This window comes from Lonchura striata, chromosome 3, assembly GCF_050655825.1.
Source record: "Lonchura striata isolate lonStrDom1 chromosome 3, ASM5065582v1, whole genome shotgun sequence".
Classification (NCBI taxonomy): Eukaryota; Metazoa; Chordata; class Aves; order Passeriformes; family Estrildidae; genus Lonchura; species Lonchura striata.
The window spans coordinates 107787425-107806475 of record NC_140705.1 but is presented as its reverse complement, the minus strand read 5'-3'; the positions used below and the strand labels follow the sequence as shown (position 1 = coordinate 107806475).

General features: G+C 40.8%; 1 protein-coding gene across 6 annotated transcripts in view; it reads right to left on the bottom strand.

Moving 5' to 3' along the window:
* Positions 1 to 19051, bottom strand: part of TTC7A (tetratricopeptide repeat domain 7A) — a 199630-nt gene that overhangs the window by 28470 nt on the left and 152109 nt on the right. For 5 of the 6 annotated variants that reach the window (XM_085577185.1, XM_085577184.1, XM_085577187.1 and 2 more), the window contains one exon: positions 11739 to 11941. The exons of the other annotated variant lie outside the window; for it this stretch is intronic. In XM_085577185.1, coding sequence (XP_085433311.1) covers positions 11739 to 11941 — 203 coding nt within the window. The remainder of the gene's footprint in view (positions 1 to 11738; positions 11942 to 19051) is intronic. 6 annotated transcript variants of the gene reach the window in all.

The following is a 19051-nucleotide window of genomic DNA, read 5'->3' as shown; positions in this document are numbered from 1 at the left end:
CTCCAGCCTGCTTCTGATGAAGAAGCTCCCAGTTGGTATTGCTGTGCCCAGTGACTGTCTCCAGTCCATGCTCTTCCAGATGGAAGAAAGGCTTGGCTAACTGGTCATAAATCACCCCACTGAAAGGTGATTAGCTTGAAAATCCCCTGTTGTTCTGTCAGGAAGCCATAGAGGAGAGGTGCAAATCCATCAAATTACATCTGGCAGACACACATCTAAGAATACATGGCAATATGTGGAAACTACCACATTATACCTTCAGAGAGCTTGTACGAGTATCTCTTTCCAAATTACCATTCTTACCATCTAATTCTCATTAGACTCACTCAACTGTTCCATTAATGTTGCATTTTTCCTCCCAAGGGATTAACATTGATTTTTTTTGTCTTGAGCACACACAGCAAGGTCATACCGTTTCCTACAGGGTGGATTCATTCAATAAAGAACTACACTATTAAACCCAACTTGATGTTATTGTCAATAGAGCTTAGCTGCCACAATGCTATTTAAGGGAATTTCCATGCAACTCTCCTGAGTCCAGCAACATCCATCATTCCACTTCACAACACACTAGACACTTGACAACTCATTAAAAATAAATATAAAAAATGAAAGTCAGGTCTGCATCCCAGGGAAGCCCTACTACACATTCAAACTCCACCTCTAATTTAAAAAATAATAAACCGCAAAATAATTACAAAATGCTTCTGGGAATAGAGGTTCTTCAGCAGAAAATTAAAACAGGAAGGCAGAACAGCAGGTAGGCCTGCAAAACACTTTCAGCTGGGTATTGTGCATTTCAGGTCACAGGTAAGTACATTATTAATTCAGTCTCTGGTGGTCTGGTCTGGGCAGCCTGAATAGGAAACCACAAATTTGGGCTTGGTAAAGCCCTACTTTTGGGATGATCCAGTGTCTCCTTCATAACTTGATCAAGCTCCAGTATCAGAGGGGTGAGATTGCTGTTCCCACATCATGACCCAGAATGGAAGGCTGTTTCAGAACCTCTCTGCACTGGTGACTGGGAACCCTCTTCAATCTGCTGCAGCAACGTAGAGCACAAAAAGCTGCCTCCTCCCTCCACAGCATTCCCTCTTTGTTCCCACATGGATCTGCAGAGAGCAGATGTATCCCTTCCCAGCCTTTGTTTTATTATCTTGACAAGTCAAGCTCTGTCTTGCCCGTTCCTGATCATCAGAGGCCTTTCATTTCCCTGTAGCTTCCCCCCTCCACTCCATCTTTTTCCAGCCAGGAATTCTCTCGACTACTTTGGGAAAAACATAGGCAAAAGTCACATTAGCAATATTAAACAGCAGTTCACTGATAGACTAGAGCTTTATAGAAGCATGAGGAAGGGAGCAAGAGGACAAAATGTAAAAAAACTTTTAAAATGCACCATTTTAGATGTTGTGAAGAGCAAACAGGAAATGTGTATCAAGTTCCTGAGTCAGGAGTCAAGTTTTACAAAGGGCTAAGGACTTCCTCCCAATTTCTTGGTCCTGGATTGTCTGTTCTGTTGCTTTCAGATACTCCCTCAACTCCACTGGAACAAGCTTCTGACCTAAGTTCACTTAAAGATTCTTAGTGAATTTTACCTTTCTTTGATAAAATAGCAAATGAATAGCATTGAAAAAAGCCATGTGGGGCAAATCAAGGTTGGGTTCATGTCCTGCAGAGATCTACAAGATGGAGAGAGATGAAAAAGGAAGAAACATCCTATGGAACAGCTAATGGAAGAAGAAAAAAGTGATTTTAACTGTCTCTGAACAGTCAGTGCTTTATCTTGGTATTTTTAAAGTACAGTAGTCTGTACTTTTTTCTATCTCTTCTGTTCCTTCCAATTCTTTCCCCCCCCTTCTCTCTTATGCACCTATATACCACCATCTGCCTGTTCTCCAAATGCACTGGAGAAATGCAGCGCATTGAACAGAAAAAACAAGCAGTGAGAAAAATTGTTCACGGCATATAGGGGCTTACCTACATAGAGGGAAAATTTTATGGGGTGGGCTGAAATGTTTAAATGTTTTGTACTATCAGAGCAGTCCAAAAATATCCTGCTGGATATCAGGACTTAGCAAATTCACCCTTGCAGTGTTTTCTTGTGCACTCCATATTAGGTAGACCTAAGAGAGTCCCAGTGTCTGCAGCTCTCAGAGCTCCAGGGCAGAAGACGTCACTGGTCTTCCTTTGGGTGGCTCAAATCTCCTGTTGACTGTCACTATTACTTACTTAAGGAAGGAAAAGGGGAAAAAAAAAAAAAAAAAAGGCACTTCATTCAAGGTTGCTCCATTTTTGGAATTGCTTGTAATGTCTGTCATCTCTACCTTAAAAAATCCAAACCCTTTCTCACCAGGGGAAAACAGCAGATCTGTACTGTTAAAAGGATCATCTGCTTGTACCGAATTTGCAGAGCAGGAGGATACACTCACTGCCAGAGAAAGGAAGCACCCTCCCTCCCCTTGCAAAAAGCTATTTTTTGCAGGTGTTGTCATATCTTATCCCCAGGAAGAGGAGAGGGCTGTGCTAGAAAGTCGTCAGAGGCACATTTGCTTCTGTTTTACTCTGTCCTTCACACCACCACTGTAACAATGGTTTCTCTTGCAGAGAAAGAGTTTAGATCTGCCTCCTAAATCCCACTCCCACCACGATGATGTTTTCACCACTGCTTCACAGTTAAGGACATAAGGGTACTAAAACCTGTAAAGCACATAATTTGTGCTGAACAGTTGCAGTACTTTGTCTAAAATAATCTGTGGTCCAAAATCCCACATGAATAAAGGCATCTAGACATATAATTAGAATAAATAAGATTTTGCGCTTACAGTGTGTCCGTCATCTCAAAGTATGTGCTTTTATTAATCAAGCTCCACAAACCCCAGATGAAATAGATTAGTAGCTTCATCCCTGTTTTACAGAGCTTTAGAGCAAAGTGTGACACATAATCAGAGCTGAAAGTGCAGCAGGGCTGGCCGTGCCAGCGATGCTGAGAGCCAGGGCTCCACCTCCTCTCCATCCTCTCCACTGAATTGCCTTCAATGGAAAATGACGGAGTTGAAGCTCTCTTGCTCTCTGGAAGAAAGGCACACCCTGTTGCACAACAGTAGCAAAGCCTCAGCCTTTAGTGCTTTGATAAATACCAGGAAACGGTGCTTAGTTTGGGAAGAGAAGCTTGGGGCTCGCTTGCTCTCATACGTTTGCTTTGGGTGCTCCGTGTCTCTGAGATGCCAAGAATCCCCTCTGCAGCAGCATCCCCTGCACAGCCCCAACAGCACAGCTCCTCAGCCTTGCAGAATGTGCTAAAGGGAGCATCTGAAGTACTTTAACATGCAGTGTCACTTGGTATATTTTTCTCTTTCTATGCATTGTTACATTTTCTGTTTCTATGCATTTACCTAGGAACACACAGACAGAATGTAATAAAAAACTGTAGTCAATACATACCTTCAAACCTTAAAATAATTGTCTCTTGAAGCAGGTTTTACATTCTGTTTTACATTTGACACCATACAAACATATTTAAAGTAATGAACGTAGAGTATATGTGTATTAAGGAGAAAACCCCCAGACCCTTAGAAAGCATTACTTTCTAAGTAGTAAATCTTCAGTGGTTTTGTATGCTAAAGAATACAAAGTTAAGAATAAAGTTAAAAATTTATTTTTCAGGCATTACCTACTGCCATTCAAGTTCTTATGAAAGCAGTTTCTCAAAGATTCCTCTTAAGTAGTAGCTGTGATAATGAAAATTATTTTTCAGTATCACAAAAGTAGTACAACTGTCCAATTCCTCAAAATTGCCCAGTCCTTAACTCTGCTTACTACCTTTGCCTAAGCAGGAGCAAGGGGAGCAGCAGGAAGAAGTCTCTCCAGAACAGACAAAAACAGGTCATTTGCTGTGTCTCTCTCCAGATACAATTATCCACCTAATTACACTTAGGACAAATGCACAGTTGTCCTAGAGACTGGGAGATGCATTTTAATTGTCACGTTCAATTCTCCGTACACAAATAGAAAAAACTGAGCAAGAAATGGCACTAGAAAAAGGAAACAGACCACAGCATACCTATCTACAAAATAGGCAACAAACTGGGTGAACTACAGACACAAAGCAGCTCCTTAGAAGATAAATAGCTCCATTAATGTGAAAACTAACCTCTTTTGTTCTCACATTTAAGCACAGAAAGCATTCTAATTTCAGTTTTCAAGGCAAAAATGGGTTTAATTAGCATCCTAGCTACAAGACATACAGACCTTGGTATGACAGAGCCATGATAATTTACCCAAGCAGAGAATCTGCCCTGTGATTTATACCATTACTGCATGGCAGCATGGAACAAATTCCCAAGGAAGTAACACATGTCATCCTTGAAAATATTAAGCAATCAAGCCATGTTTTATTACGTAAATAGATGCCTTTGAAAACAAGGATGCATGCACCATACTGTGAGGTAAAATGAAATAAATGAACAGAAATAATTCATTTCCATGTACTAATCAGAAGAAACTGTAGTCTTCAAATTACCCTGATGCTACCAAATGTGAGTCTGGAGACAATAGGTTGACTCTTCTAAAATGAACATGAAATTGCATCCTAAGTATACAATGAAAGCCAAATTAAACAGTCCAAGACTTTGCAAAGTCTTGTTATTCAGCCTTTGCACCCCACTGAACAATTAAGAGCAGAAGATTTAAATAAAGCATCATATAGCTTTTAAACACTCAAATCTAATCAAGAGCAATGCACTTATCTTGGGCAAAAGGAACATAATCTATTAAAAAATCTGTTCTCAATCAAGCTTTTCAGCTTCTAGCATTACCAGCAGAGCATGATTTGTGTTCTGCCAGCTAAAAGGATGTCTCTGGCAAGCAAAATGAAGTGTGCATATATATCTATTTATCAAAGACTAGAACAGTACACTTGCTGGCTGTGCTGTACTCAGACTGGGACACCCACATCTCTGCAAGGACCTGACACAGGTGTTACACTGCTTACTGCTATTATATATAACCACACATTTATCACAGATGCTGACCATTCAGAAAATAAAATCCAGCCCCTACAGGCATGAGGAGATAGAAACAGTTTTGATAAAAAATCAGGTTAATACAAAACAGCTGAAATAGAACACTATTTCTAGTATTTCTATGAAAATGTATATAAATGTTATTATGTGAGTAAAAGACTAAGGTAGAGAGGGTTTTTTTAAACACTGAATCTGAACCACTACCTTTGAAGCTAAGCTATTTTTCTGTAAATCCATTATTTGCTCTAGCCTGCTCATCTTAAACAGAACAGTAAGAAGTTCAGGGAGATGTAACAGCAATAATGAAAACAATGGAACTGGTTCAGTGACAGATACCTAAAAAATCAGTAATGAGAAGGGGATGAGTAAGAATCAGCAGTAAGTTACATCTTCCAAAGTGAGAATAAGGTGCATCAGTGTGACTAAGAAGAGCTGCATCAAGAACACAAAGAATTTGGCAGTTCTTTGTACAGCAGAAAAGAGACCTAATGCCAAATGGTGTTGTGGATAATGAAAGCTCTAACACAGGTTCAAGACAAGCTCATGAAAAATCCACTGGGAATTACTATGTAAGTACAACGCACCTCAACTTTGGGATGTCCCCAAGCTAAGTCCTGACCTTAGAATTACCATGTATGCCTGCCCTGGCCTCATTCCTTCCTAGTCACTTCTTTGCTGCTGCTGGTGAGGAGTTGAACCTCTGGCCTGACCTGATACAGTCATGCCAATGTTATGTTTACTATCTACCTGCAGAAAAAAATCCTGGTAATAGCTTCAGATTCACTTTGGGGAGGGGGGGATGGCTGAATGAAACAGAGCTTTGCAGAAAAGAACTTGGTGAACAAGCAGCTGGCCATGGGCCAGCAATGTGCCCTTGCAGCAAAGGCAGCTCACAGTATCCTGGGCTGCATTAGAAGTGTTGCCAAAAGGTTGAGGGAGGTCACCCTGCACCTCCACTCAGCACTGGTGAGCACACAGCTGGAGTACTGTGTCCAGTTCTGGGCTCTCCAGTACAAGGAAGACATGGGCAAACTGGAGAGAGTCCAGGGAAAGGGGCACTGACATCAGCAAGGAACTGGAGCATCTGTCATACAAGGAGAATATGAGAGCTGGGACTGTTCAGCCTTATAGAAGAGAGAGGAGACCTTATCAGTGCAGCTAAATATCTGATGGTAAGGTGCAAAGAAGTAGAACCTCTTAGAACTTCTCAGGGACATCCCGTGACTGAAAGGGCACAAACAGAAACATGAGAAATTAAATGTAAACATTACTCAAAGGTTTGTTTACTGTAAGGGTGATCAAACACTGGAAGAGATCACACAGAGGTTGCTCCATCCTTGGAGCAGCTTGCCCAGCTGGACATGGTCCTGGCACCCTGCTCTAGCTGAACCTGTTAAGGAGGAGCTGGAGCTGGACTACAAGATCTCCCAAGATCCCTTCCAACCTTAACCATTCTGTGATTCTGGTATGCAGGTAATATGTGCCCAACTGCACTTACCACAAAGAACTTCTCCCAGACAATAACCAGGCCTGTCCGTGGAGAAGCCACAATCTACACTCATCCTGGAAAACGATGGTCACCCACAGTCAATTTGTTGGCCCAGCTCAGGTGACTTAAATCCAGTTTGTTTTTTTAACTTCAGCTGGAGAATACTCTGTGACTGTGAACCCTTCCTGCATGGTTGCCAATCTTACGTTTTGTGATGCAGATGACAGCCAAAGAACAACTCTCATGATTAGCACAATCTCTGTTAGCTGTATATTCTCTTTGATTTCATTATGGAGCAAGTGAAATGTGATCACAAGATTGTGTTTTCCACACATTCACATGGTCACAACAAAACACATTATGAATAGGGACACATCATGAACAAAACCCAATATATAGCAACTTTGTTTTGCTATCAAGTATAGGGATGAGGTAGTGCAGACAGCATTCTGATACCAACCTTATTGCCCTTGCCCCAGCCTTCAAGAGAAATAAATCATTACAGTTTTTCACTGCAATCAGTAATATCCAAGTATGAGTCAAGCAGTTTTTTTGCTTTGTTTTGATGGTATTTTTTATTGTTTTCATTAAAACTGGCATAGCGATGGAGATGAGGGTGCCCATTTCCTTCCCTTTTAAATTGACAATTCTTTCTCTTCTTCCCTGAACTAAAACATGATGAGAGTTGCTGTGACTTGACAAAGTGCTATGTGAGATGCATGCTGGGCAGGAGCCTTCCAAATATCTCAGCACATGTTTAGTTTAACTTGCAATATCACATATAGAGCTTTCGGACTCAAATCCAACATGCTGGCATTGATTTTCTCCTCCTCTGAATCAAAAGTGAGAATGGTACTGAAAGCACGGTGGCTGGGAACTAATAAATTTCAGTGTCTTTCTCTAGTTGCATACAGGTAGGTGGATTTGTGTATTGCTTTAAAAGGAGGTGTCATCTGCCCCAGCTTATATTTTCTGACTTGGTTGGGCACATGTCAGTTTTGTTATCACCATCCCAAAACTATGTATTGCATGATGTTATATAACCAAATTTGGTACATACTGAAGAAAGCCATAGTTATTTGGTTGTAGAAATGTGCTGTCACAGATCCCAGTGGATATATGGATGAAGTCCTTATTTCCAGACCAGCAAAGATAGAAAGTAGAAACTCCATCAGCCCCCAGGAGGGAGAAATGCTCTATGGCCCTTGCAAGCAGGCCTCAGAAGGAGCTTGTGAAAGGAAAGAAAGAAACAGAACTGTTCTAGTAAAGGCAGGGATGACAGAAATTTTTGAGATGGCATCAGGAGCAATGTGGAAAAGAACCCTAGCAAGTTGCATTTATTAAAGAAAGTATGGTCTCACAGGATGTACAAATTTTAGGGGCCAACCCAAGCTAATTGTTTCTGGCAGCAAACAGCTATCCAACCAAAGGAGCAGCTGCTCACCTCAGGATTATGCTTCAAATAGCCCCAAAAACTCATTCTGTGTGTCTTTTTCAAATGAAAACAAAATTCCTCAACAAATATACTTCCTTAGATTAGGTATTGGCCAGTAGTACTTCCTCTGTAAAGGCTAATGGTGGATTCCTGATACAGGCTTAAGGATCCTGTGACATCACTCAGAAACTTCAAGTGTTACAGGAAGCAGCACAGCTGTGTGGTATTTTCAAAGTGCCTGTGGTTTCCCAACCACAGCACTGGACAAGAAGTGCCAAAGGTCCCTGGGATGAAGCAGAGTGTGGCACCCTGGGGACAGGCTTGGCACTGCAGTGCTGCTGTAGGGTGCTGCTCTGCCGTGCTGCAGGGTGCTCTGTAAGCAAAGCACACTGATTTGACTGCTATTGTAAACCACAGTGAGAGCAAAACACAGCCATTTTCAGCTGCACAGAGACAGCTCCTGTGTATTATGGTGGCAACTCTACCCTGGGTAAGGGTGAAGTTACTGACACCCAATGGACTCTTTCATTGCTAGATCTGTGCCCTTCATTTAAAGCCAGCAACACTCTTCAGGTTGGAATTTTCCAAATATAGCTTTGACAACCCAGTTCCAAGGGCACAGGGGAAGAGACACGACTACTTTGCTAATTGATGCTGATACACCAGGGAGGCTTGGCACTGTCTACAGCAGAGTTTCCCCTTAAAGTGGACTAGGTCAGCTGGATGGCAACTGTACCAAGTCAAACAGTAATTCTCACAATCAGATCCTCTTTTTCTAAATTATTACATATCCACAACAGTACTACTGGAGTGGGAAAACAGTGTATTCAAACTGGGGGGACCAGCATAGAACCATGGGTGAATTCAATTACATCTGCCTGTGCATGTCTTGCATCATTTTAAACCCCTTGGAACTAGCTCATAATCTAGTTTGCCCTCTTGCATAATCCATGTATTTTTCTCTGGTAGGAGACTGAACATACTGTGCTCAAGAACTTGTATTTTTAATAAAAGTACAGCTAGTACTTGGCTAATACATACATTTCAGAAAGGCATTCAGTTTTCTTCTGATGGCCTCGAGGAGATTCAGAATTTACCACTTGTCACATTACATCCTCAATTGCATAAACTCAGTCTTAAGTTCTCCATGGGGACAGTGTCTCATTCAGTACACAGGACAAAATCATTTAGCTAGCAGCCATTCAATATTTTATTTTCACCCTTTTTATTTGATGTATAGCCCTAAAAGCCTTGTTTACTGAACATTATTCCAGCTCTATTCTGAAGGCAGAATGATTAATTTCTTTACAGACTTTTCTATACTGCTCATCAGATGCTTCTAACTTGTTATGTGCAATTTCCTAGCTTTTAGAAAAGCACATAAAGGAATGCCATTATGTGGTACCATATAACTACTGCTGTGATTCATATCAGCAGGGATAGACCAGACCTTTGCTGTCTTAGCTAACAGGTGTGAACACAGTCTGCCAGCAGGGCCAAGTTAAAGGAGGTGAGCTACATCTTAAGCAAGTGATTTTCAAGTGATATTTGCTGGCACCAGGATGGGAAGTTTCAGAATTTTAAAGAGATTGAAGGACATGAAAGGAAGTACTCTTACAGGTTCCTGCTCCTTTGTCATTCTCCTAAGAAGGACCCCTTTAATTCACTCTTTTCAGCATGCTCACCCCTCCATCCATGTGTCTTCTTATCTATCCAGTCTTATTTGGCATTATCTATCTCACCCTATTTTCTATGTGTATTTCTCCCACTTTTTCAGTTTCTTTCCTTTTCCCTACTTGCTTATAAACTGTGTCTCTGCCCCCAAATTTCTCATCTTACTGTCTTTTTCAGCTCTTCTGAATTTTACATCCATCCCTTGACTAAAACATCATCACAGAATACTCTGAACTGGAAGAGACCCACAAGCATCATTGAGACTGTCTCTTGGTCTCAAACAAGACAGCCCCAAGAGTCACACCATGTGTGTGAGAGCATTGTCCTATTGCTTCCTGAACTCTGGCAGGCTCAGTGCTGTACCACTTCTCTGGGATGCCATTCCAGTGCCCAACCATCCTCTGGGTAAAGAATCTTTACCTCATATCCAACCTAACCCTCCCTGACACAGCTTCAGGCCATTCCCTCAGGTCCTGTCACTGTCACCACAGAGAGAGATCAGTGCCTGCCCCTCCTCTTCCCCTCATGAGGAAGCTCTAACTGCAGTGAGGTCTCCTCTCAGTCTCCTTTTCTCCAGGCTGAACAGACCAAGTGACCTCAGCTGCTCCTCATATGGCATCCCTTCAATATCCTTCACTCTTTTGCTTGTCCTCCTTTGGGCAACTCTCCAAATTCCCTTACACTGTGACACACCAAACTGCCCCCAGTGCTGGAGATAAAGAAGATACTGCAGAAGCTTTTAAGGTTTCTTCTTTAGCCTCCCTTTCAGAAACAGCAAAGCCATGTTGGAATGACATTTTCTGAAGTAAACTGGGCCAGAACATCTGAGACGTACACCTTGGAAACTTTTACTCCAAGTTACTACAGTTTCAGAAAAATGCAAGCAACTGAAATGTGAAGACTCAGAATGTGGTGATGTCCATAACATAAGACAAAAATGAGAGCTATTAGTATCATGCTGGCATCTAATTTGATGGCTTCTCTGGTATCAGCAACTTCTCCTAAATTAGGACAGAGCAAAGAACACCATTCTATCTAGCTAGGTTTTTACTGAGTGAATTTGTCAAGGCTATATCACAACAAAGTAATATTATTGTGTACAGCAGTCTTGTAACATTCTCCTGACATGCACCAGCTATTAATTTGCTATTTTTGTACTGAACATTAATTATTACCAAATACCTTGCCCTTCGCCTGTAGGTTCTACTATTTTTGCTAATTGTAACTTCACTTAACATTTGATCTCTTGTACACTGATACCCTTTCAATTTTGGAGTTGCCAGCAAACCTCATCAGGACCAAATTTATGCCAGGAGATACAAATATGCTAGCAAAGACACTAGACACTGGATATAGAATTCCTGTAAAAATTAAGTTAGTCAAGACAAACTTCTAAAATTACTGAGAAACCTGGTATGGGCTACAGTTAATAAGACACACCATTGACGAAATATGTTTAGCTGCTCTGATTTCACAAGAGAACTGGGTTTTGGTCATCCACAAAGCCCCCTGTATAATTATTATTGTTATTAAGCTTTAGGCCCAGTGTCTGGAAAACAGTTTGTTTTGGGCTTGGTACCAAAGAAGAATACTTGCTGGGTGGGAGTGTTACCAAAAAATCCCCACAAGTGTGGAGTCCCTGCCTGTACACAAGACTGGAAATAAACTGCAGCTTATGACAGTAACAGATTAATTTTATTGTAAACTCATAGTTTATCCTGATTTTAGCAGACACAAGAAACCAGCCCAAGTTTTACAAACCCCTTATCTATCTGCCTATAGTTTAGTTTTGATCTTTCAAACATCAATGTACTGTTTGTTTAAAATGCATAACATTTAGTAGGAAAAGCAGCAAAGACAAAGCAGTGAACTGATTTCCAAAAGCGTCAGCCTTTGTCAATTAAAGTATTTACTTTTGACACAAGTCCTAATTAGTTTACAAAATTCAATCCAGTCTTAAAACAGAGGTTCAAACTACCCAATTTATTCTTGGAATGGTCACTTGCTTTCAGGATCAGGAAGACAATGGCATCCAGAGCAAGCATGAGCCCTCTCCCCTCTTATTACAGTTAATCAGGAACATAAATACTATAATGGAGCTGAGCCCCTGCAAACTCACCAAGCTGTGCATAATTTCCACTCCAGCTGGATTCACTGTGAGTGCTTCATCATACAATTGCTTAGCCTCCTCCAAATTGCCTTTCATCTCTGCAAGCCTCCCACGCATGTACAGTACAGCATGAGATGTGGGGAAAAGACTAGCTGCCTCCTGGGTACAAAAGCCTGCTTCTTTGAGATGCTGCTGTTCCAGGAAGAGTTCAGCTGAAGGAAAAACAAAACATCAAGCCATAAAAATAAAGCAAAGAACACCCTGCCATTAGATGAAATGAAGCAGAGACCTTTCTTCATATTAATTATATATCATCTGACTTAAGCATATTAAAACATGAGGCCATGATCCTGCACTATGGTTAGTGCTTATTATCATTACTGGATTCACTGAATGTATCTTTTCCTAATGCTAAGGGATCTATACAGATGTTCATGGACACCTTTGAGTGGTGTCCTGACAAAGGCCTTATGGATTCCTCCACTGGGAAAGAAAATAGTGCTGAACTGAGCCCTAAGGAAGCAGTGCTACTTGGAGTCATCAAAGGTATTTCCAAATAGTCTGGGGGAGAAAAAAAGAACAGAATAAGCCATCATTGTCTACTGAGAACTTCAAAAATGTCAGAGTAATAGGACATGTCTGAGCTGGACACTGGATAACTTAGGAGAGTACTTTCCCATTTAAAAAGGTGACAGAAAGTGTTTTTCTTTTCTTATTTGACAAGTTTATTAGACAACTGTCTCTTAATAGTTCAGAAACTTAAAATCAAAAGGCTCTTATAGACTTATTTATATTGTGTATTCACCCATTTACATCCTCATACATTACAGAAAAACAAAATACAGCTCTTGGAAGAGACTGCTCACTTTCTTCAACTATCAGCAACTATCTTAGTGGTTTGCGTAGAAAAAAAATATGCAAGGCATATTTCTGTGTTTGAATGTCAACTTGTTAATAAAATAATGTCTCATAATAAATTTTATAACGTATCTCATGGTTGAACTTTAACATTTCTCAGGATTTGGACTAGATGATTGTGGTGTTGGACTGGATAATTGTTGTAGGTGCCTTCTAACTGAAATATTCTAATTCTTTCAAATGGTGAAAAAGTGATGCTCAGTTTTCACAGGTAATTGAAAAGAGAAACTGTTTATATATATATATATATATACACATAGACACACATACATAAGCACGTATGTAGATAAAATAATTCTCTTCATACAGCAGGCATTGCTATTTGGTCCATACCCTGTGTTCTACATGCTCTCACTACAAAACCTCAATGTCTCTCTCTTATATTTTTTTAACTGATGTCATGCAGTAAGTATTGACAGTTCAAGAGTCCAATTCAAAATTACTAATTCAAGCTCCAGATTTAGAATAACAATTCTGAAATAAGACACAACCTTAAATGTCCTGACTTTTTAAGGCAGTGAATATTCCTAGGTTGTCTCTGTGAGTGGGGAAATTAGAGTGAAAATTCCTCTTGAATAGCTTTGAAACTCTCCAATTTCAAAACCCTGGGAGACCCAGATGACTGTGGGGACTTGGCATGGTGATGTGGAGCTTGCTAGAGCTGAGCAGGGAAGCATCTCAAAGGAAGTCCCCTGCCTGACCACGGGAAGGCTCCACTTTGGCCTATCTTACATGAGACTGGGATCATAAATGGCATTTCTACTGGCACACCAAAAATTATTCTGTAGTGAAGTGACAGCATGGCTGAACACCCTTCCACTTCTGAGGTGACCCTCCTAGAAAAAGGGTGAAGACACTGTCGAGAAAATGCTTGAATATTTCTCAGCCATCTCTAGGTTGTGGTACAAGATAAATGTCATTCTCCAAGGCTGTCAACATGAGCAAAATATTAGTTCCTTCAGAAGAGTTATACTCTTTCAGAATGACTCATACGCATTTCTTCCTGGTTAATCATAAAATCTCTGCATGCATCCCTTCCCTTGGCTCCAAGAGGCTGCAGCTATCTATAATAACAGAAGGCAAGGCCATGTACCTTGTCAAGCTGAATATGTGCACAGCCTTATGCAAAAAATTGGTGGGAGGACAGTATTTTCCTTGCACCTCCAAGGAACAGAGCGTTTTCCTGCCAAGTGCTGCATAGCAGCTGACGCCATGCATGTGGCATTAATGAGCCTGGGGATGTGCAAAGTGACACTTCACAGCCTGAAGATGAACATTCTATCCCCAAAGTTTGCACAAACTTAGCAGCACAAAAGAAGGGGTGAAATCCTGGCACTGTTTGAAGTCAGCAGAATTTCTGGATGCTGCCATACTAAAAGCTCTATCAGCAACTAAGAGCATGGTGTGACTTGTTTAATTTCAGAACAGGACTGGGAGCATGTGGGTTTAGATGTGAAATCTTGCACAGTGTTTCAATGTGTGCAAAATAGAGAGTACTTATTCTTTCTATGGCGCCTGTAAATCTTCTTCAGTAATAACAATTATTTAGAGGAAGTACAGCAAAACAGAATCTAAGTAAGAACTACAAATTGTATTTTATGGTATGGTAATGTAGCATATTAAAGTTCAGTCCGCTTCTTTGCAGGCTCAATAGTCAATAAAAATGATTTAATGGTGTGGGAGTCCTAATTTGCATAAAAAAGAATGAGAGGGGTGCCTTTTGGTTACGAAAGGAAAGGAGTGCTAAAATTTTTATCTACCCAGCTAAAAATAGACATTAAAGGACATCATTTAGGTCTGCATTAAAACGTGTTTTCTGTAAACTCATTTTTCACTTCTATTACACACTCATTTTATTTACAGATTAACAAGATATGCTTATGTAACATGGAATAAAAACACAGCTAGAGGCAGAAATCAAACTCAAAAAACAAGCACCTATTAAATTTACCATGGTAAAACCCTCAGTGGTACTGAAAATACTCAAACACCTGCTTTCATGTTACTTGGGTTAGCAGCCTCCTGACCATTGGATTAATCAGCCTATCTCCTTATATAACCTAATTTTGCTATAAATAACATATAACCAAATTTGCAGCCCTTGTGAGGAAGTTCTATTATAGAGACTTGGCATCCAGTCCCACTTCCACTTCAAAGCAGAGAATACCTTCTCAAGCTGACACAGGTATCTGGTATCTGTAATCCTTATCCTGTGAAAGGGTCAATGCTTCAGGGAAACCATTTATGAACCTCTCATTATTGTACCAGATTGTTCTTGGTACTGACCTTCTTCAGAGCTTTGAATCCAAAGCCAAGCTTCCTTTCTCTGTCACTTAACACCATTTCCATAAAACCTTCGATAAATTTACATTCTGTTTTGACCTAAAAGCTCTCTGAATGCTACTGAGCAGAGAGACAGCTGATGATCCTGTATGTACAACTCATCTATTATTCTCTCTGGAGTGTGAATGACATTAGAGAATATTTCAGTACTCTTACCTACAGGAAAGAGACAGTGCACTGCATGGATGGGCCAAGACAGGTTGAATCGTTCACTCTCTCCTTTCATTCAGGTCTTGAAGCCTGTGCCTGCCCTGAGACCATGAACAGCTATCCAGCTGACTTCAAGGTTCAGCCTAGCACAATTCATTCCTTTCTCAGATCCACTTTATGTTTCCCATTTGTGCCCTCTTGCAATCCTGTCCAGCCTATTCTGCTGCTCTTCCAAACAACTGTGTTCTTGTAGCTATGGCCTCTTCTGTCTGGAATTGCAACTGGACTGATGCACCAGTTTTAATGCTGGGCCCAGTCCCTGAGAGCAGCACACCTCTGCACTGAGATTATTATTAACTCCTATTACAAGCTCCTAGTTCTTTCAGCTATTTCTGCTTGCATTTGAGCTCATCTACAGTGAAGATCCTTAATCAAGTGAAAATTGCCAGAAGCATATAATCAACTTGCTCTCCAAAGACCCCTAACAAATGCACAGACCAAGTGCAATTCCCAGAACACTGACAAAGCTGGGTGTCCTGCAGTCAGCCCCTTTATTTTGTCCAAGAAAAAATTATTTGCAGAGTTCTGTTAGGGAGTCCATCAAGGGTGTACCAACAGTGTAATCCAGTCATGTCTGCATCACACTGTTGTCTGAAAAAAACAGAGGTGTTCAACATCACCTTAAACACTGACTCTATTCCCAAAATATTCAAAGCAATGTCAAGAGCGATAGTGCTTGTCACTGTAGCAACAATTTTAATTCTAGCCCAAAGAAATCAAACAGATCTGAAATGTTTTTCTGCAATGTGAACAATGCAAGAGTTAAAATTTCATTACTTGTGAATCACGTTTGGTGTTATCCAAGAGGCAGCACTTAACTCCCACAAAGTAGACTGCTCCACATCACTTGGTTGTGTGTGTCTGATGCATCTAAAGCACTTTCATCCAATCCAAAAATGTTACTGCACAGTGACATGGCCAGGGTAACAGCCAAATGCCCGGCAGGTTGGTACAGTGCAGAGCAGCCTTTCACACTCAAGAAGGTGAGAGCATCTGTGAGGGTGTTGGAAGGTCATTTCTGTTCCACATCATCTGCCTTCAGGAGTTATTACTGCTTGTTACTGCAGGAGCCCTTAGCTACCTGGAAAGACCCTCTCTGAGACAGCTCTGCCATCAGCAGTGACTACTGACCTATTACCATGACAGAGGGTTCCCTCCCTGCCTTTCCTTGCTGGCAGGTGAGGTTTAGCCATTGTTCCATGCTATGACACCACCCTGCATGCAGTAGCTTGACAATTCGTGGCAGATTAGACAGAAGATTCCTCCAGGCATATCCTGACTACAATAATTTCATTTGATGCAGACGTTTGATACAGAAATGAAGTACAGAAACTGGTGCTTGTTCCCATACACCTGAGCTCAGGCACCTGCTCTTTTGAACAAGGCAGCAGATTTACATCCTCTCATTGCATGCAAACTGAATTCCAGGGACTGGCTTTAAATTGCCAAGCTTCAGGTCTCACAGGGCCTGAAATCACCACCAAGCTTCTTTATTTACAAATGCAGCATTAGAGTGAAGGTTTTTGGAAGCTGCACAGAAGTGCCAAAAGCTACCTTCTATACTAAATGTGCAGTCAAAACATGACTAACAGCCCAGTAAAGTATAAATTCCTATTTTCTGTCGCTGGTATGAACAAATGTTCTGCCTCCTTCTTCATGACTGTGTACATTTTATCACTTGTCCAAACTTACTGAGCAGCTGAGGAAATGGGAATTTTCGGTACCCTCAGTCATTCTCTGGCAGTGCAACAGGTTTCCTCCCATCTCTTGGCAAAGTTTCTACAGAATGCTTAACAAAAGGCATTGGTAGCTGCTGCCTGTTTCCATCACAAATGAGGGTTCAAGACACATGTGAATGTTTGCATGTCCCAAATTTTGAGAAAAGGTATGTGCTCTTTGACAATTGTCCATGCTGAAGAATTACTAGTCCACAAAGTTTCACATCCTGCTTTAGCAATGAGAAACATCCAGAAGCCTCAGGAATGGAGGAGGCAATCCCAAATGCCCTGTACTGACATAAAGCTGCAAGAATCCTTTTGACTTTTTAAATTCCTCATTGACAGAAAATAAAATAAACCAAACTGCAAAGTGTAGAACAAAACTTATTAATCCTCCTTGAGGATGTTCGGATGAAGAGAAATTGAGAATTTGGTGATCTTTAGTCTCTACCACAAGTCTGGAACAGAGCTTGCTGAACCAGGAGGGTCAGCAGAACTACTGCAGGCTTCTTAACTTCAAAGGGGACAAAACCACTTCACTTTACCATTTCTATCACCAGTTGAAGTGCTTCTAATCCCTCCAAGTAAGTAAATACTGCAGGGGAGTCATCTTTGCAGTACACCTTTATTCTCCTCAGAAATGGAAGTGTAATAAAGGACTTTCTCCTGTTCCCCCTCACCAGAATCCAGCTTTTCACAGTGCTTTGTGTAACTGTAAAGCGACACAAAAATTAGCAGCATTTATGGAGCTCAAGAACTCAAGCAGTGAATGGGCAAGCTCTAAACTTGAAATTCTACAATTTGGAAGCACTTAAGAAAGAAAAACATTAGAATTGTCTCAACAACCAGTGCTGCATTACAGGACAGTATGTGACCCAGCTATTCTGGCAATATCAATAAAGATGTCTCCCACACCTGATTAACACCTTTAATATCAGAGCTAATAACTTGTTTGGGCTTAGGACTGCTAAAGGCTTGGAGAAGGAAAAATACTGAAGTGTCCATGTGCAGGCTGTGCAAACACAATCTGGGCTGGGTGAGCAGAGGGGCAGCAGGGGAGGGCCTGGCTGCACCCTTGGCTGCTGCCAGGATCCGGCTCCATGGCTGCAGACCAGCACATTGGAGACTTCTTGTGGAACAAAGCCCATCTTCTCTAACACAGCTTTTTCCCAGGAACTGGCCCATATGGAATAAAATAAATAAATCACAAGTGTTTTGTGAAAGGGGAAAAAAAAGTTCCTGTTGCACATAACTCAGAGGAGCAGATGTTTTTCCATTAGCTCACTGTTCTCTGCTGCACTGGCTCTCTTTGCTTTTCTTGTTTGCAGCATGTTCAGTATAAACTATTTTGCCTAGGTTAAACTTTAGCATGTTACTGAGACAGCAGGTAGCTCACTCCAGCCCCACTGGGAGTACATGGAATAGTATCCTCTCATTTTGCTCTAAATCCTCCTTTAAATTAGCCTTGGGGTCTACCTGGTGAGGTTCACAGGCTGAGCTTAGCAGGCATTTAGCCAAATTTAGATCAAATTACCAGACCTACTTTGCTGTGAGTGGCCATATTTGGTAAAGTATTGGGTTAGTCAAGAAGCTAAATTGTCAGATATAAACTACTAGTAAAGACAAACAAAGTGGACCTTGTAGTTAAAAGCAAAGCTTAAAATAATACAGTAACAGGAGCTAGAATATTAGAACTCTTATTAAAACTGGCTTGTAGCATTCTAAAATGCTCTGTATAAATACAGCATATGGTTATTACTTCCTGGAAATATAATTACACATACTTCAGATAAAAAAATCATTCCGGTTACCCAAAGAGCCTAACACAAAATTAACACAATTTCTTTCCAATACTGACATGCTTTGCTCTCTGGGTCAAAAGTGATCTTATAAAGATACCAAATGAAGGTAAATTTTGGTCATAAATTTGCACGATTTCAAGTGTATTTTCTTTAGTCAAACAGCATGACTCTATTTTCTAAACAAAAAGGAGGCATACTGGCATGACTGTTAAAAGTACTAGCACTAGTAATCTCTAGGATTAGAGATTACAGCTCTTCCTGCAGGAAGAGGGAGGAGTTAACAAACTGTACCAGTGCCACCGAAGTTTCTTGCCTCTTCTCAAACCTGAAT